Source organism: Buteo buteo, chromosome 1, assembly GCF_964188355.1.
Source record: "Buteo buteo chromosome 1, bButBut1.hap1.1, whole genome shotgun sequence".
Lineage (NCBI taxonomy): Eukaryota > Metazoa > Chordata > Aves > Accipitriformes > Accipitridae > Buteo > Buteo buteo.
The window spans coordinates 83,472,351-83,484,798 of NC_134171.1; the positions used below are offsets into that span (position 1 = coordinate 83,472,351).

At 44.4% G+C, this 12,448-nt stretch overlaps 1 protein-coding gene across 1 annotated transcript; it reads right to left on the reverse strand.

The window, feature by feature from the left end:
- Positions 1 to 5,206: 5,206 nt before the first annotated feature.
- CCNG2 (cyclin G2) lies at positions 5,207 to 12,448 on the reverse strand. Its single transcript, XM_075038777.1, has 8 exons — positions 12,175 to 12,448; positions 11,848 to 11,987; positions 10,731 to 10,868; positions 9,481 to 9,731; positions 9,229 to 9,307; positions 9,051 to 9,149; positions 7,927 to 8,132; positions 5,207 to 7,409 (listed from the first exon to the last, which is right to left on the reverse strand). The coding sequence occupies exons 2-8, from the start codon at positions 11,956 to 11,958 to the stop codon at positions 7,277 to 7,279; spliced, it is 1,017 nt and encodes a 338-aa protein (XP_074894878.1). The 5' UTR covers positions 11,959 to 11,987; positions 12,175 to 12,448; the 3' UTR covers positions 5,207 to 7,276.

Here is a 12,448-nt window from a genome sequence, read left to right on the forward strand (position 1 = left end):
GTAAGACTACTACAACAGCTATTCCAGTGGCAACGGTAAGGCTGTGGAGGTAACTGATCAAAGCACACATCCTGAGAACCACACAAACCCAAATTCCTTCAACGGAGCCACATCTGATTTCGCAGCTGATATAAGTAGCTCGTGTTGCATTTACAGCATTGAGTGCGTGGCTTTTCCCGATTGCCCAGAGAGGATAGAGGTGGCAGGATTACATTTAATGGAACAACAAAAGCTTAGAAAAGCAAAAGGCATCAGACAGATGAGCTCTGGATAGTGCCTCTGGTAAGACAGCGCTGCTGAATTTGATAAGTGGCATTCCAAGAAGGGGATGTCTCGGTCTCATGAGCAACACACCAAAATTGCTGCTTACAGCACGGTTTAGTGAGGGACAGCAGGCAGCTGCCGCGGGAGCATCGGCTGGGACCTGCAGCGTCCCTTCGCTCTCCTGACACCGCGAGGAAGGAGCACGCTACTTTGCTCTTCGTCACAGAACAGCTTTCCCCTCCTATTTGCCTGACACCGTGCCAATGTCTTGGGCAAGGAGCTGGCACGTAAACCGCACCGAGGGGCTGGTCATCCGCGGCACAGACCATGGGGCTACCGACCTTTGTAATCTTGGCAGGACAGCAAGCCAAAACCAGGGATCACCCCGAGTCCTTTTGCTTCTTAACACAGTTAATAATTGAGCTACCGATGAAAAAGACTTCCCAGATCCCTGGCTCAGTCACTGTACAGAGGACTGCTATTTAGACCACACTAATGTTTTCCCAAGTTCCTTGGAGACTTGGGATTATAAATTCAACTCTAACCTTTGAAACATTTCACCCACAGCTACATGAAATCCTCAGAGAACAAGCATACAGGCCCTCGCAAAGTAAACAGAGATGTCGCATTTCCACCCTTGCGTAACTTGCACGACTGCGACTCTTTTCAGCTCGCTCCACGTACCCACGTGTAAGGCACGGGGGGCGAAGCTCTAGGTGCACGCAGGAGGCTGTTAGAGAAACGGGACCCTTCAAGGCACAGCACAGGGCATTCCCAGCAAACAGAGGGCATCTCTGCTTGGAAAATGCTGAATACCTCCTCCCACAGCAACTGGGGCAGACGGGGGATGTCATCAACCGGTCATAAAGCTGGTCCCACCATGCTAGCAAAGGCGATGTTACATTTGAGCCCGAATCCCTGTCCGGGCACATCTTTTTATAGGAAATGCCCCGCCGGGAAGAAACAGGTGGCCTAGCTCCATTCCCACCAAAGCCCGCAAGCCCTATTTTCTCACGGGCCGTTACGCATCCCGCTTTTCCACAACAGCTATGTCGTTCTCCGTTTTCAGCCGATTTATCCTGGACAGCTGAGAACGACAGTAAGGAGCCGTTCCTATCTTTGTTCTACTTGAGGGGGAACAAAGGAAGCGAGAGGTTCAGAAATACACAGAAGGTCAAGGAGAAAGCGTGTGACAGGGGAAAGGGTTGCATTTGCCTTTCTAGGTCCAGGACAAAATTTCTCACCATAGGCTAGTCCTCCCATTGCCTTCAGTGGGTGGGAATGAAGCCAGCGCCGAGTGCTCTGGAAATCCCATCAGGAATGCTTCCTTCATTTAGATGTTTTAATAGCGTTCACGTCTCTCTGATGAAGACGTACTTGCCGCAGCCAAAAAAAACCCCACCAGCACTCTTTGAAGGAGAAATTAAATGCTTCATTAATTCAAAAATTGTTGAGACTGCAAATCAGGAACAGAACATACAGGTCTAGAGGCAAGATTACTAATAATTCATGAGCAAAATGCTATGTTTATGCAACACTAAGGATGAGATTTTAATTGCTTATTACTCTAATTGATTTCTTTCAGTTGTTATGGCAACTTTCTCCTTTTAGTATATGCACTACACCAGACGCTTACACGTTTAAGCCATGAAGTAAGGCAATGTGACACACCACAGTTACAACATGTATTGTAAAATAATGCTGACCGTCTGCTCATATGATGTGTAGTCGGCAGAGACCATAGTCAGAGCTGGCTAACATCTTCTAGTCTATGACATTTTATTATTATATGCAGTTTCTCTCAGCTGTCCCAACTGATGACTTCCATGCTTATCTCCACCACTAACTACTCTCGGTTTAAACTACCTGGCACTCCGCTTGAGCAAAAACAGTGGCCGTTTTGTGAAAAAGCTAGTTAGTAATGGCAGTTTTGTCAGCACATATGTTAGATGTTACCTCATCTATATTCTAACTCCTTTCCAGAAAACCTTTTACGCAACATAAATTCAGAGCACCAACTCAAAACCCGACAGAGGAGACCTGAAGTCAAAACGATGCCTTTTGCTGTTTGCAGTTCAGTTAAACAAGAAGACCCAGCACAGGCTTTGCTTCGCTGTACTGACACATCCACTCCTATTTCTCTCTCCTGCCCAGCCTCTCCCCAGTGATGGTGGAACTGCTGCTCATGTGCAAACACATCCACCAACTCATGCACAGCAAAACAGATTTTGGTCTCCAAGCACGTACGCTAGCGAAGCACGCTTTACAGGTCCCTGGAGTACATCCTTAAAATCTCTTGCAAGTCATGTGTTTCACATACCCCAAGTTTTTAGGGAGCTCAAGACAGCAGCTGTGAGTTAGAAGTTGTTTGGAAATGGAAACAGATAATTGTCCTTTGTTAAAGGCCCTACGCAACCTACATTGAACTGGAAACTGCAGAAGCTGATTTCTGGTCTTGCCCCAGTATCTACTGATTCACATTTCGCTGAGCTTCAAAGCCCTGATAGCTGACTGGTATCACAAGAATAAGGCCTTCACTGATTAGTCCAGCCCCTTCACAAGCAAGCAAAAAAACCAGTATGAAATTGTGAAGCAGCGCCGTCCTTTAGATCAACCATTTGACCATTTGTGTGGTCCAACCTTTCACGCTACAGTCAAGCACAGAGCCTGCTCTAAGCACTGGCCAACAGAAACATAATACTTATTCCACCAGGAAAAAAAAAAAGGAGCTGTTAAAGACCAGGGCCTGAACACACCGATGGATTTATGCTGAAATATTTTATTGCTTCATGTCACTTGCTATGTAACCAAGTGGCGAAGAAGTCAAGTTTCACATTTAAAAGGCCATCATCATGATTTAATTATGGAATGACAATTCACTAGGAACAAAAGTGGTTCCACTGCTGATCCCTTGCAGCCCAGTTCAGCCACAGGAGAGCAGGTGAGCAGTACGATAACATCTCAAGATCCTCTTAGAAACCAGGGCTCATCTAGACCCATGTGAACCATCCACGCTACACTCTTACATAGGTTAGGCAACACGCTATCTCAGAAAAACACAGGGAGTGACACCCCAGAGCTCATACAGAAACCATACAGCCAGGAGCTCTCCCAGGAGATGTCTCCCCCACAAAAACATTCCCTTTCAGCCCCCTCAGCCTCCACCCAAACCAGTCTTACTGACAAGGCAGTTATGAAAATGAGCACATATTTAAACTCTTGAGACTGCAAGCGTTCGAAGTTTCACCTCGTGGTACAAGAAAGCCCGAAACAGTATTTAAAAGCCATGCACACCTCTGCTATTAAAAACAAGCCAACCACCAAAAGCCGCATTCTTTGAACAAAGCCAGGCAAACCTCCTTTGAGGGATACCCAGCTATCTGACCCGGCAAAATCAAAGTCGAGCCTAAATTATCAAACCACAGAAGTAAGCCTGAACAACGTTCTTGCAAGCAAACGTCTTTTCATGCTGGGACAAACTTGAAAGGGGCTGAATGGTACACCTCAAGCTTTATTAAACAGATTAATCTCACAAGCTGTTAGTAAACCCGGGGACATTGCCCATGGCTTCCTACCTTCCTAACAGCCCACCTACGCAGCACACGCATCATCTGTCGACTCCTGAGCGAGGTGGTTGCTGTACTGAAGTGACCCGAGTGAGCACCTTTGAAGTAGAAGCTCAACATCTTTGCTGCAGCAGCTTTCATGTTCAAAGCGGTCACAACAGACAGCAAGGAAGCCATTGCTCTTAAAACATTACAGCGTGCGTTTCGAAGACGAACTGTTCCTTTATATGACTGACATTGTGGTACACATGAGTTATTAGACAGAAGGGAACTTCACAGAGAACCGTTAGTAATATCAAGTGTCCATCCCTCATCTGTCGCATGTGGGAAGTCAGAAGCCTTGTAGCGTGTTCCTCTATCTAGAAAAAGTAGCTATGAAGGCCATAAAGAAAAAACTGAATGTTATTGCACTCAAGAGGATTATTTTAACAGCAGCAGTGACCCTATTCTTCCAACACATGCTCCCTGCCAATGAGTGACAGCACTCACTGTCAGCCTCACAGCACCCCGTTCATTCCCAGGCCCCGCATACACACACAGTCCCCATGTCAGGACATCCGAGGCAGGATTTCCCTTCGCAGCAGCAATGGCCAGAGCTGGAAGACAGGCTGACCTGGCAGAGAGAGCACCTTTGCCATTTCTCTCTCTCCATCCCTTGCACAAGAAAAAAGAAAAAAAACGCACAGAAAGAGGGCAGATCTCTATCAAGCTACAAAGTGCAATAGGTCTATGATGATGTTTACAGCCATCTCAGCAGGTCCGGGCTCCCTCTTGCAGTCTTTCCAGTGCTCAGATCTTTCTGGCAAGAACCAGTTACATGCCCCTTAGTCCTTAATTTTTACAACATAAGCACGACTTGGAAATACACTGGCAAGACACAGGCAGGATGAGACGAGAAGGAAACTAGCTCAGGTTTGCATCTGAGCAGGTATCGTGATTGTTTTGGATTGCCAAGATGCAGACACATCCCGAGACCAGATTTTACTTCGAAGACTGGGAACAGCATCAGCCCCAAACCCAGCAAACCCCAGAACACTTAGCCTGTAATGACCCCGAAATTAACCACTAGCAGGAGCTCCCATTTGCCAGATGTACAAATGCTCCATTCACAACACTCAGCCCAGCATGACAGAGCCCAGCTGCAGCTGGGTGATTAGCAGAGGATACCTCACACTAGCTTCTGAAACTGACAGGAGCAAAGCTGAGAAGAGATTCACATCCAGTAGCAACCGACACAGAAGTCTCTTTTTTTTCCTCGCAAACTGCTTACTAGAACTTCTGGGGAACTTGGAACACAGCTGCAGTACCATATAAGCTATACAGCCAAAAAAAAAAAAACAAGGCAAAAGCTTCGAGTAACCAACCATTAACTCACATCAGTTAACAAACACAGCACTTGGTTTATTTTTGTTCTCAACTGAAACAAGACTGAGTAGGTTTGTTACCTGCAGCCAAAGTACTCCATTTCAGAAGTGAGCTTCCAGGCACAGCAACTTGCGGTAAGAAGTCTTCAGATGTACAGTATTTATATCATACAGAGTACACAATAAATTACTATCTACATGCAACATACCTACAAAAAGTTACATACAAGGTAAAAAAATACAGTATTTTCTGCTCATTTTTTGTTTTAAATTTTTTCTGTACATTTTTTAATTTACATTTTTATATACATTTTTGTAAACTTTTTGTATTTTTATAAAACTTAAATCACATAACAGTTATGAACTTACGGCACCTCTCTTACCATTCTAAAACAATGCTTGCATCTACAAAACAGCCTCTAGCTTGTTTGCTCCTTCATTTCTACTTTGGCACCAACACACTTCACACCATTATTCTGAGCTAATTAGTCCGCTTCCTACCTAGCCATGTTCTCGATACAGAGAAACACAATCATACTTCAATTTGTGCTTCAATAAAAAAGTTCGGAAAAAACCATTACATTAACTACTTCATCAACATCACATTTACCTGATATTACTGCATAATATCAACTCTTCCTGCACTAACTGCTTTACGTAAGCATGCAAACAAGTCTGATTATGACTCAATCAATAACATGAATATACTGAAAAACAACTACAAGGGTTAAATATTAAAAGGAATGTAGACTTATCAAGATTTACCGTGTTAATAAGTCTAAGCTAATAGTATGGATTCACATGTTAACAGTTAAGATTTAAAACACACTGAAGTATACCATGTGAATTTCAGTGTGAAAACATCTGTATTGCAGAAAATATGAAGTAACTCCCTGCCACACACTTTATACTACCCTTTAGTGAAAACTAGCCTTGACCAGAAATCTCCTTCTTGCCATGCATACTCCTGTTGTGAAATAGGGATTCCTGAAGCTTATAGAAACCAAGCTTTAAAAAAAAAATCTACTTGGAGTATACAACTCAAAATCCTGCTGAAAAGGACCACAGCATGTAAAATGTTAAAGCAGTTGCAGTATTTGGCCCATTTGACAGGAAATCATTTCAGCCTGGTACTATGTACACATACCACGCCATATAACCTACTCAGCCCATCTGATCTAATCCCAAAGCACTGAAGAGTGGAGGTGCCCTCAAGGGGACTCTAGTCCAACCTCCTGCTCAAAGCAAAGTCAACGACGAATTCAAACCACACTCAGGGTTTTGTTATGTTGAATCCTGAGAATCTCCCAGGACAAAGACTGCACAGCCCCTCTTGGTCCACTCCCATGCTTGATGGTCCCCATGGAGCAAACTTCTTCCATTAACTGAGAAATTCACATTTTGATTTAAAGAAAGCCTCTCGTTCTTGCTCCATACTTCTCAAACAAAACCTTGAAAGAACCTCCTCCTCAGCAACCTCCTCTTAGATACCAAAAGGCTGCTGGTTCCATTCCATTTTCCCCCCAAAGGCCACTGTGCCACTGAATAAGCTCATTTCGCTTAACCTCTCCTCACAGGTCCTGTGCCCCAAAACCCTTAACCATCTTGGCAGCTTCCTGGTGGACTTGCACAAGTTGATTAATGCCTTGAGCCCAAAACTGGACGCTGTTGCAGATGAGAATGAATGCCAAATAAAGGGAGGAAAAAAAAACCTACTTCCCTAAATCTATCAGCTATGCTCCTGTTAACACAGCCCAGTACGCCGTCAGCCTTCATTGCTGCCAGGGCACACTGCTAATGTGTTTAGCTGCTAAGCATTTTGGACCACCAGGTACAGGACTACATTTATGCTTGTTAACAACAGAACTATACATGAACTTCTTTGCTGAACTGGGGACCTAAAGGGGATTTTTTTTAGTTCCTTAGAATTACAACAACAAAAAAAACCAAGGCAGGCATTCAAAGCATTGATATACCACAGCAATTCTTGCATTAATACAGTTTACAGATTACCACCTCATTATTGCCAAAAGACTCCATGGTGCATTAGTAACCTGAACCTAATACAATCAAGACTTAACCCTACGACCGACAGCTAAGAGCTGGCCACTTTGTTTTAGGTTTGAGTTCAAAGAAGAAGGTGGCTTCCAGATCACTCGGAGGAGAACTGCTAAGGCTTTCTTCTCCACTGCTCATATCTTCAGAGGAGTCTTCACTAGGAAAGAACAGCAGGAAATGTAATTTAAACAAAGCACAACTCCTTGAAGGTGGCAATTCCTCAATCCCGTTTTTTCTTGCACCCTTCTCTGTTCCCAGTATAACATCCCAGATCTAAACACTTCTCAGTACTAAAGCTTAAATCATAAGGCACAATTTCCTTACTTCTAATGCCAAAAATCTCCTACCAACCAAGAAGCCAGCATTCAAGATATCAAACATAAATTACTTGAGAAGACTTAAATGCTTTATAAGCCTCCCTGCCTTAAAAAAAAAAGGAATGTCCGTCCCGTTTCCCACCCCCCCCCCCCCGCAAAGCACTTGTACTTTTTGAACACCACAGTGACAGTTCCCCTTTTTTTCCTTCTGTTTAACATGTTCAGTATTTTCAAAGCTAGCGGATTATTTTTTTTCCAAGTAGTAGTGAATTAGCCTAGTTATACAGAGTTGACATTAACTTTTCCATAAAATGAGAATTCCCAACAAATTAACCACCTGGTCTAAGTTTTACCAACCTCTCGCTTTCATTGAAACATCCACCCTCTGGTATCGTTGGCAACTCGGGAACACTGTAGTAACTGTTTTGTAGGTTCTGGGCTGTACGTCTTGAAACAATCCAAACTAGCTTTTTATGATCGGGCTTGCAACATTCAGGAGAAGAATAATCTGCTAGGCATTTCGAGACCAGCTCCCTCCAGTAAAGTAGGTCACTATCACTTATCTGAGAAGAAAAAAATGAACCTATTTAGTCTATTACACACAGGCTCTAAAGATAACCCCTCCCTCTACCTTCTCAGAAAAAGACTTGAAAAAGTATCGGTCAAAATACAAGTGAGTCATCACTGTGATACCTTTGTCACAGTTGGGCTGCTTTTGAAGATGAACTCCTATACACCTCCTAGAAATGTCCATGTTGAAGTTTCAGTTAAGTTGACAGTTTGCCTGTCAGTTGCTGTTAACATTTTCATTATCACTTCCAAAGGAAAAGTGAAACCGAGATTATTGCATTTTAAAATAGAATAATCTCATACTTTAAGGAACTACGTCTACCCCTCAAGAAACTGAATTAGTTGAATTTGACTATGAGAGTGAAAAGCTTGTTCTAGAGCATCAACTGATACAGCATGCAGCTAGCAGCTAAAAAATCCAGTATTAAGCTATTCAGACAAAAAGAATAACCAGCCCAGCGGTCATAGTCGTCCTACGAACCGACTGCAAGTTTCTCTAGAACATACAGCTAGAACTGTACAAGTTAAATCAGGTGCTTGTTAAAGCATGTATTCTGTAGGCATTAGGTCAGCATTTCTTCTGATTTTCTACGTTTAAGCTAGTTTTTTTAAACCATAATCCTTTGGTTTGCCAGGCAGCTGCCAAGATGTGCCAGTGCAAAATGACTACCTGACCCCATTCTCTAAGCAACAGGTTTTTTTGCATTTGGCATTCTACCAATGAAACAGTGATAGTTACAAGAGTTGCAGACAGATGCTTAAAGACCCCTTTCATTGCTTGTTTCAGCTGATGCCAAACAGTACCTGCGAAGATTGTATACTGACAGCAGGGGCCCCTTAAATGTAACCTTGTACATCATTAACTGCACCAGTCCCAACAACTGCAAAAACAATCCACAGAAAATATTTACCTTAGAATGCTTTTGAACACGCAGAAGGATCTCAAACAGCTCAACAGATTTCAAAGTCTGAACTTCTAGAGTGAGAAGGCACAAGGCCAAGACAGAGGGCTAGAAGGACAAAAAACACCGCTCAACATAACATGAACCAAAACCTATTCAGAAGTCAAAGAAAGCTACTTCTACTTACTTTTGCTTTAGAAAAGACGAGACGGCAGTTGCAAGCTTTTAGCTGTGCTTCCAATTTGTCAAGATTCAATACTTCTTTCCTGTAAGACACCCAAGAGAAATGCATGTTTATCGACAAGGATTCACTTGTCAGGAGCTAAAAACTAAGGAGCTGCCTCCTCTACAGCCAATGCCATAATCATTTAAAAGGCAAATGAAGATAAAAAGGGCTTAGCAAACACATAGACCACCAACAACACGCAGCTCAACTCACCTTTCTGAGGTATGACAGAGTACAATAGTATGGTACAAGTGCAAGAAGGTTAAGGCAGTAGTAGCTTTAAATTCAAAGTGCAACTTTTCTGAAATTATCTTTTCCATCCGTTTCAGGTCAGACACAGTGCATTTACATTGGCTGATCCGGATGATCTCATGAGCAGATGGAATATTGCATTCTTCTTCGACTACTCGGGCAGCCAGCTGGAAACAACAAACTCCAATGCAAGACAAATGCTTCGGTTTCACCTAAAAATACAAGGAAGCACTATGAATACTTCCCCCCCCCGGAACACCATGCTTAAACAGCAACACCAACAGCTCACCCGGCCTAGGTGAGCTGTTTTGAATATTCATAGTTCCATGGAAAGAGATCTGCTTTTCTCAACTAGACCTGATGTCAGTCAACTCATACACCTCGCCTAGTCATAATTAGTTTCATCACTTAAGTTTCAGAAAATACACGTGGCAGAGGCCAATAAAGCAGTATCAATCTGCCATACCCAAGTCAGACAAAATCAAGTTCGACAGCTGAGCACCCTCTATTGAAATTGTTCCACATCACTACACAATAAATTTATTGCAGTGAGAACTGTAATACCCAGCTTCTCCAAGCGGCAGTGCTCATTCACCCTCATTTCAAGTCTATTCAAATCCGGCCTGAGCCTGTTTCAGGCAGTCCTATCCCTCCACAACTTGCTCCTACCTCTGCTATTCTCTCCTATGGAACAGCATAACATTTCGTGCAACCTCAAGGACAGTCAGACCAGAGAAGTGATGTAACTATTTTTTCTGCCAACTTAACAATGGATAACTGGTTTAGGTTCAAATTGTCTGCCATAAAGCAGCAGAAATACGAAAAGAAAAACATCCAGGAAATGATTGTTTGGTATTAGTTCCAGCAGCAAGCTAAGCTTTAACACAGTACCTAGAAACAGGCTGCAACACAATTTTCTTTGTTCGCCAATTCCTCTGTTCCTAGTCTTCTACATCTAGGTGGTGAAGGCTACAAACTTATTAGAGGAAATAAACCATGTTGCTACTTGTCTTTAGAGGCATAAAGAACTGTACTCAATTTTAGGTTTACAAAGGAGGACTTCAGAAACATTGCTAGCATAGAATGGGTAAATAGCCACAGTTACATCCTAGATCACAATCTTGCCCTTTTTGTCAGACAAGAAAGCTCGCAAGAAGCTAACGTATTCCCAGCTGACACTATAGATAGCAGGTCCTCTCCCCCCAAAATACCTTCATAAGAGCCAAGAATCTGTCCAGAATGTTAACAGCCAAAACAAACGTTTCAGTTGCAAAACCAAAAAAGTTGGTCAGACTCCAAAGATCTTCCACCTTGGCATTCCTCTGTCTTGGACACAGAGTATTTTCATTCTATGGCAAGAGAAACAAAGCCAGAATTATTCAGTGGCAGCAGTGATGAAGGTGACCAGTCACTCCCTAAGTTACCTTCTACTTAGGTCAAAAGGAAGAAATTATTTTTTCCTTACATACTTCCTCTTAAGTTAAAAAAAATAAATTTAGATACTTGAGACTCAAAACACACCCCAGGTACATGGATTACACCCAGATCCTGAGTGCAATACCCAGCACAACCACATTTCCCAGTACCCACTTGTTATTTTAAGACAATAGTTACCAAGCACGTACACACACAGTGACTCCTGACCTTATGGAAAGAGATATGACCAAACTCAACTTATTCTCCTCTCTGCATGCATGTCAATATTTAAGCAACAGATGTTCTGTTCCCAAAACAAACAAGCAGACTGATTTCAGGAACTTTGTTTGTTAAGCATTAAGGCCCTTTCCAAAAAAACTCACGAGCACCCAAAGGAATGTAAGCCTGCCCTAAACTCAGTAAGGAACTCCAGTTGTTAAGGTAGAAATGTTTATGCTTAATTTAATTTTTACTGTTAAGCCCTGAGTGTTTCTAGCTTCATTTCCCTAGACCTTGCTAATGAAAAGCTAGCCGTTTCCCCATTTGTTAATTGCTCACTAGACATCCCCGCTTTCCCGCAGTGGTACAACAGAGTGATATGAAGCTCCGGAGGTGAAAATAATACACTTCTTTCGGTTCTGCGTTCACTTGGAAGTTTAAACAATAAATATTAAACGCCTAAATATTTTACTTGCCCTGTAGCTCATAGTCCTTTGATAATGCAGTGTATGTTAGTAACTACAGATAAAGGCAGAGTTAAAACACAAGGCAAGCAGCGTTTACAGGGAAGCAAATTAACTTTTCGGACTTAACGCACGTCTCCCAGCCTCGGAGTTGTTGTTTTTTTTTTTTTAAAACACGTTATTGCCTGCCCTGAGGAGACTGCCTCCTCCCTCCCCGTCCCCCCCTCACCTCGGCGGCCCCCTCGATGAGGCTGAGCCCCTTCTCGCGGGGCTGAAACCGCCCCTCCTGCTCCAGGTGGAGGTTCAGCTGCTTGAAAAGCCACAACGCCTCGCTGCTCATCTTCTCTCCCCCAACTCCGGATCCTTTCCCTTCAGGGCAGACACACCTCGTCAACACCTGGCAGCTCGCCCCCAACCCCCCCCCGCCATCACACCACACACCACCCCCGACCCCGCCGGACAAAGGCAGCCGGGCGCCTGCCGCCCCCTCCCCGCCTCAGGCCTCTCAACCTCCCCACAGCGAACAAAGGGACCCGACAAGGGGGCACACACTCACCGGGGGCGGTGGTGAGGGGGCACCGGGCCCCCCCCGCGGCCCTCACCGCTCGGTTCCTCCCGTGGTAAAGTGGAGGCGGGGGGGGGGGGGGGCGAGCCCGGCTCCCCTCACCGCACCGACGCGGGTCGGCTCCGCCGCTGGCCCCGCATCCAGGCAGGGCCGCCTGCGTCCCCCCGCCCGCGGCCGAGCCCCGCTCGCCTCCCCCAGGGAGTCACGGCGATGCCCGAGGCAGCGGCACCATCCCCGGCCCCCAGCCGCCGCCGCCTCCGCCCCA

Bases quoted from the DNA above. Each gene is read 5' to 3' on its own strand.
- CCNG2 (XM_075038777.1), bottom strand. From the start codon at position 11,958: ATGAGCAGCGAGGCGTTGTGGCTTTTCAAGCAGCTGAACCTCCACCTG. The intron at 9,308-9,480 runs GTGAGTTGAGCT...GGTGTCTTACAG, and splicing joins CTCTGTCATACCTCAGAAAG to GAAAGAAGTATTGAATCTTG. The intron at 8,133-9,050 runs GTAAATATTTTC...TTTTCTTCTCAG, and splicing joins GTGTTCAAAAGCATTCTAAG to ATAAGTGATAGTGACCTACT.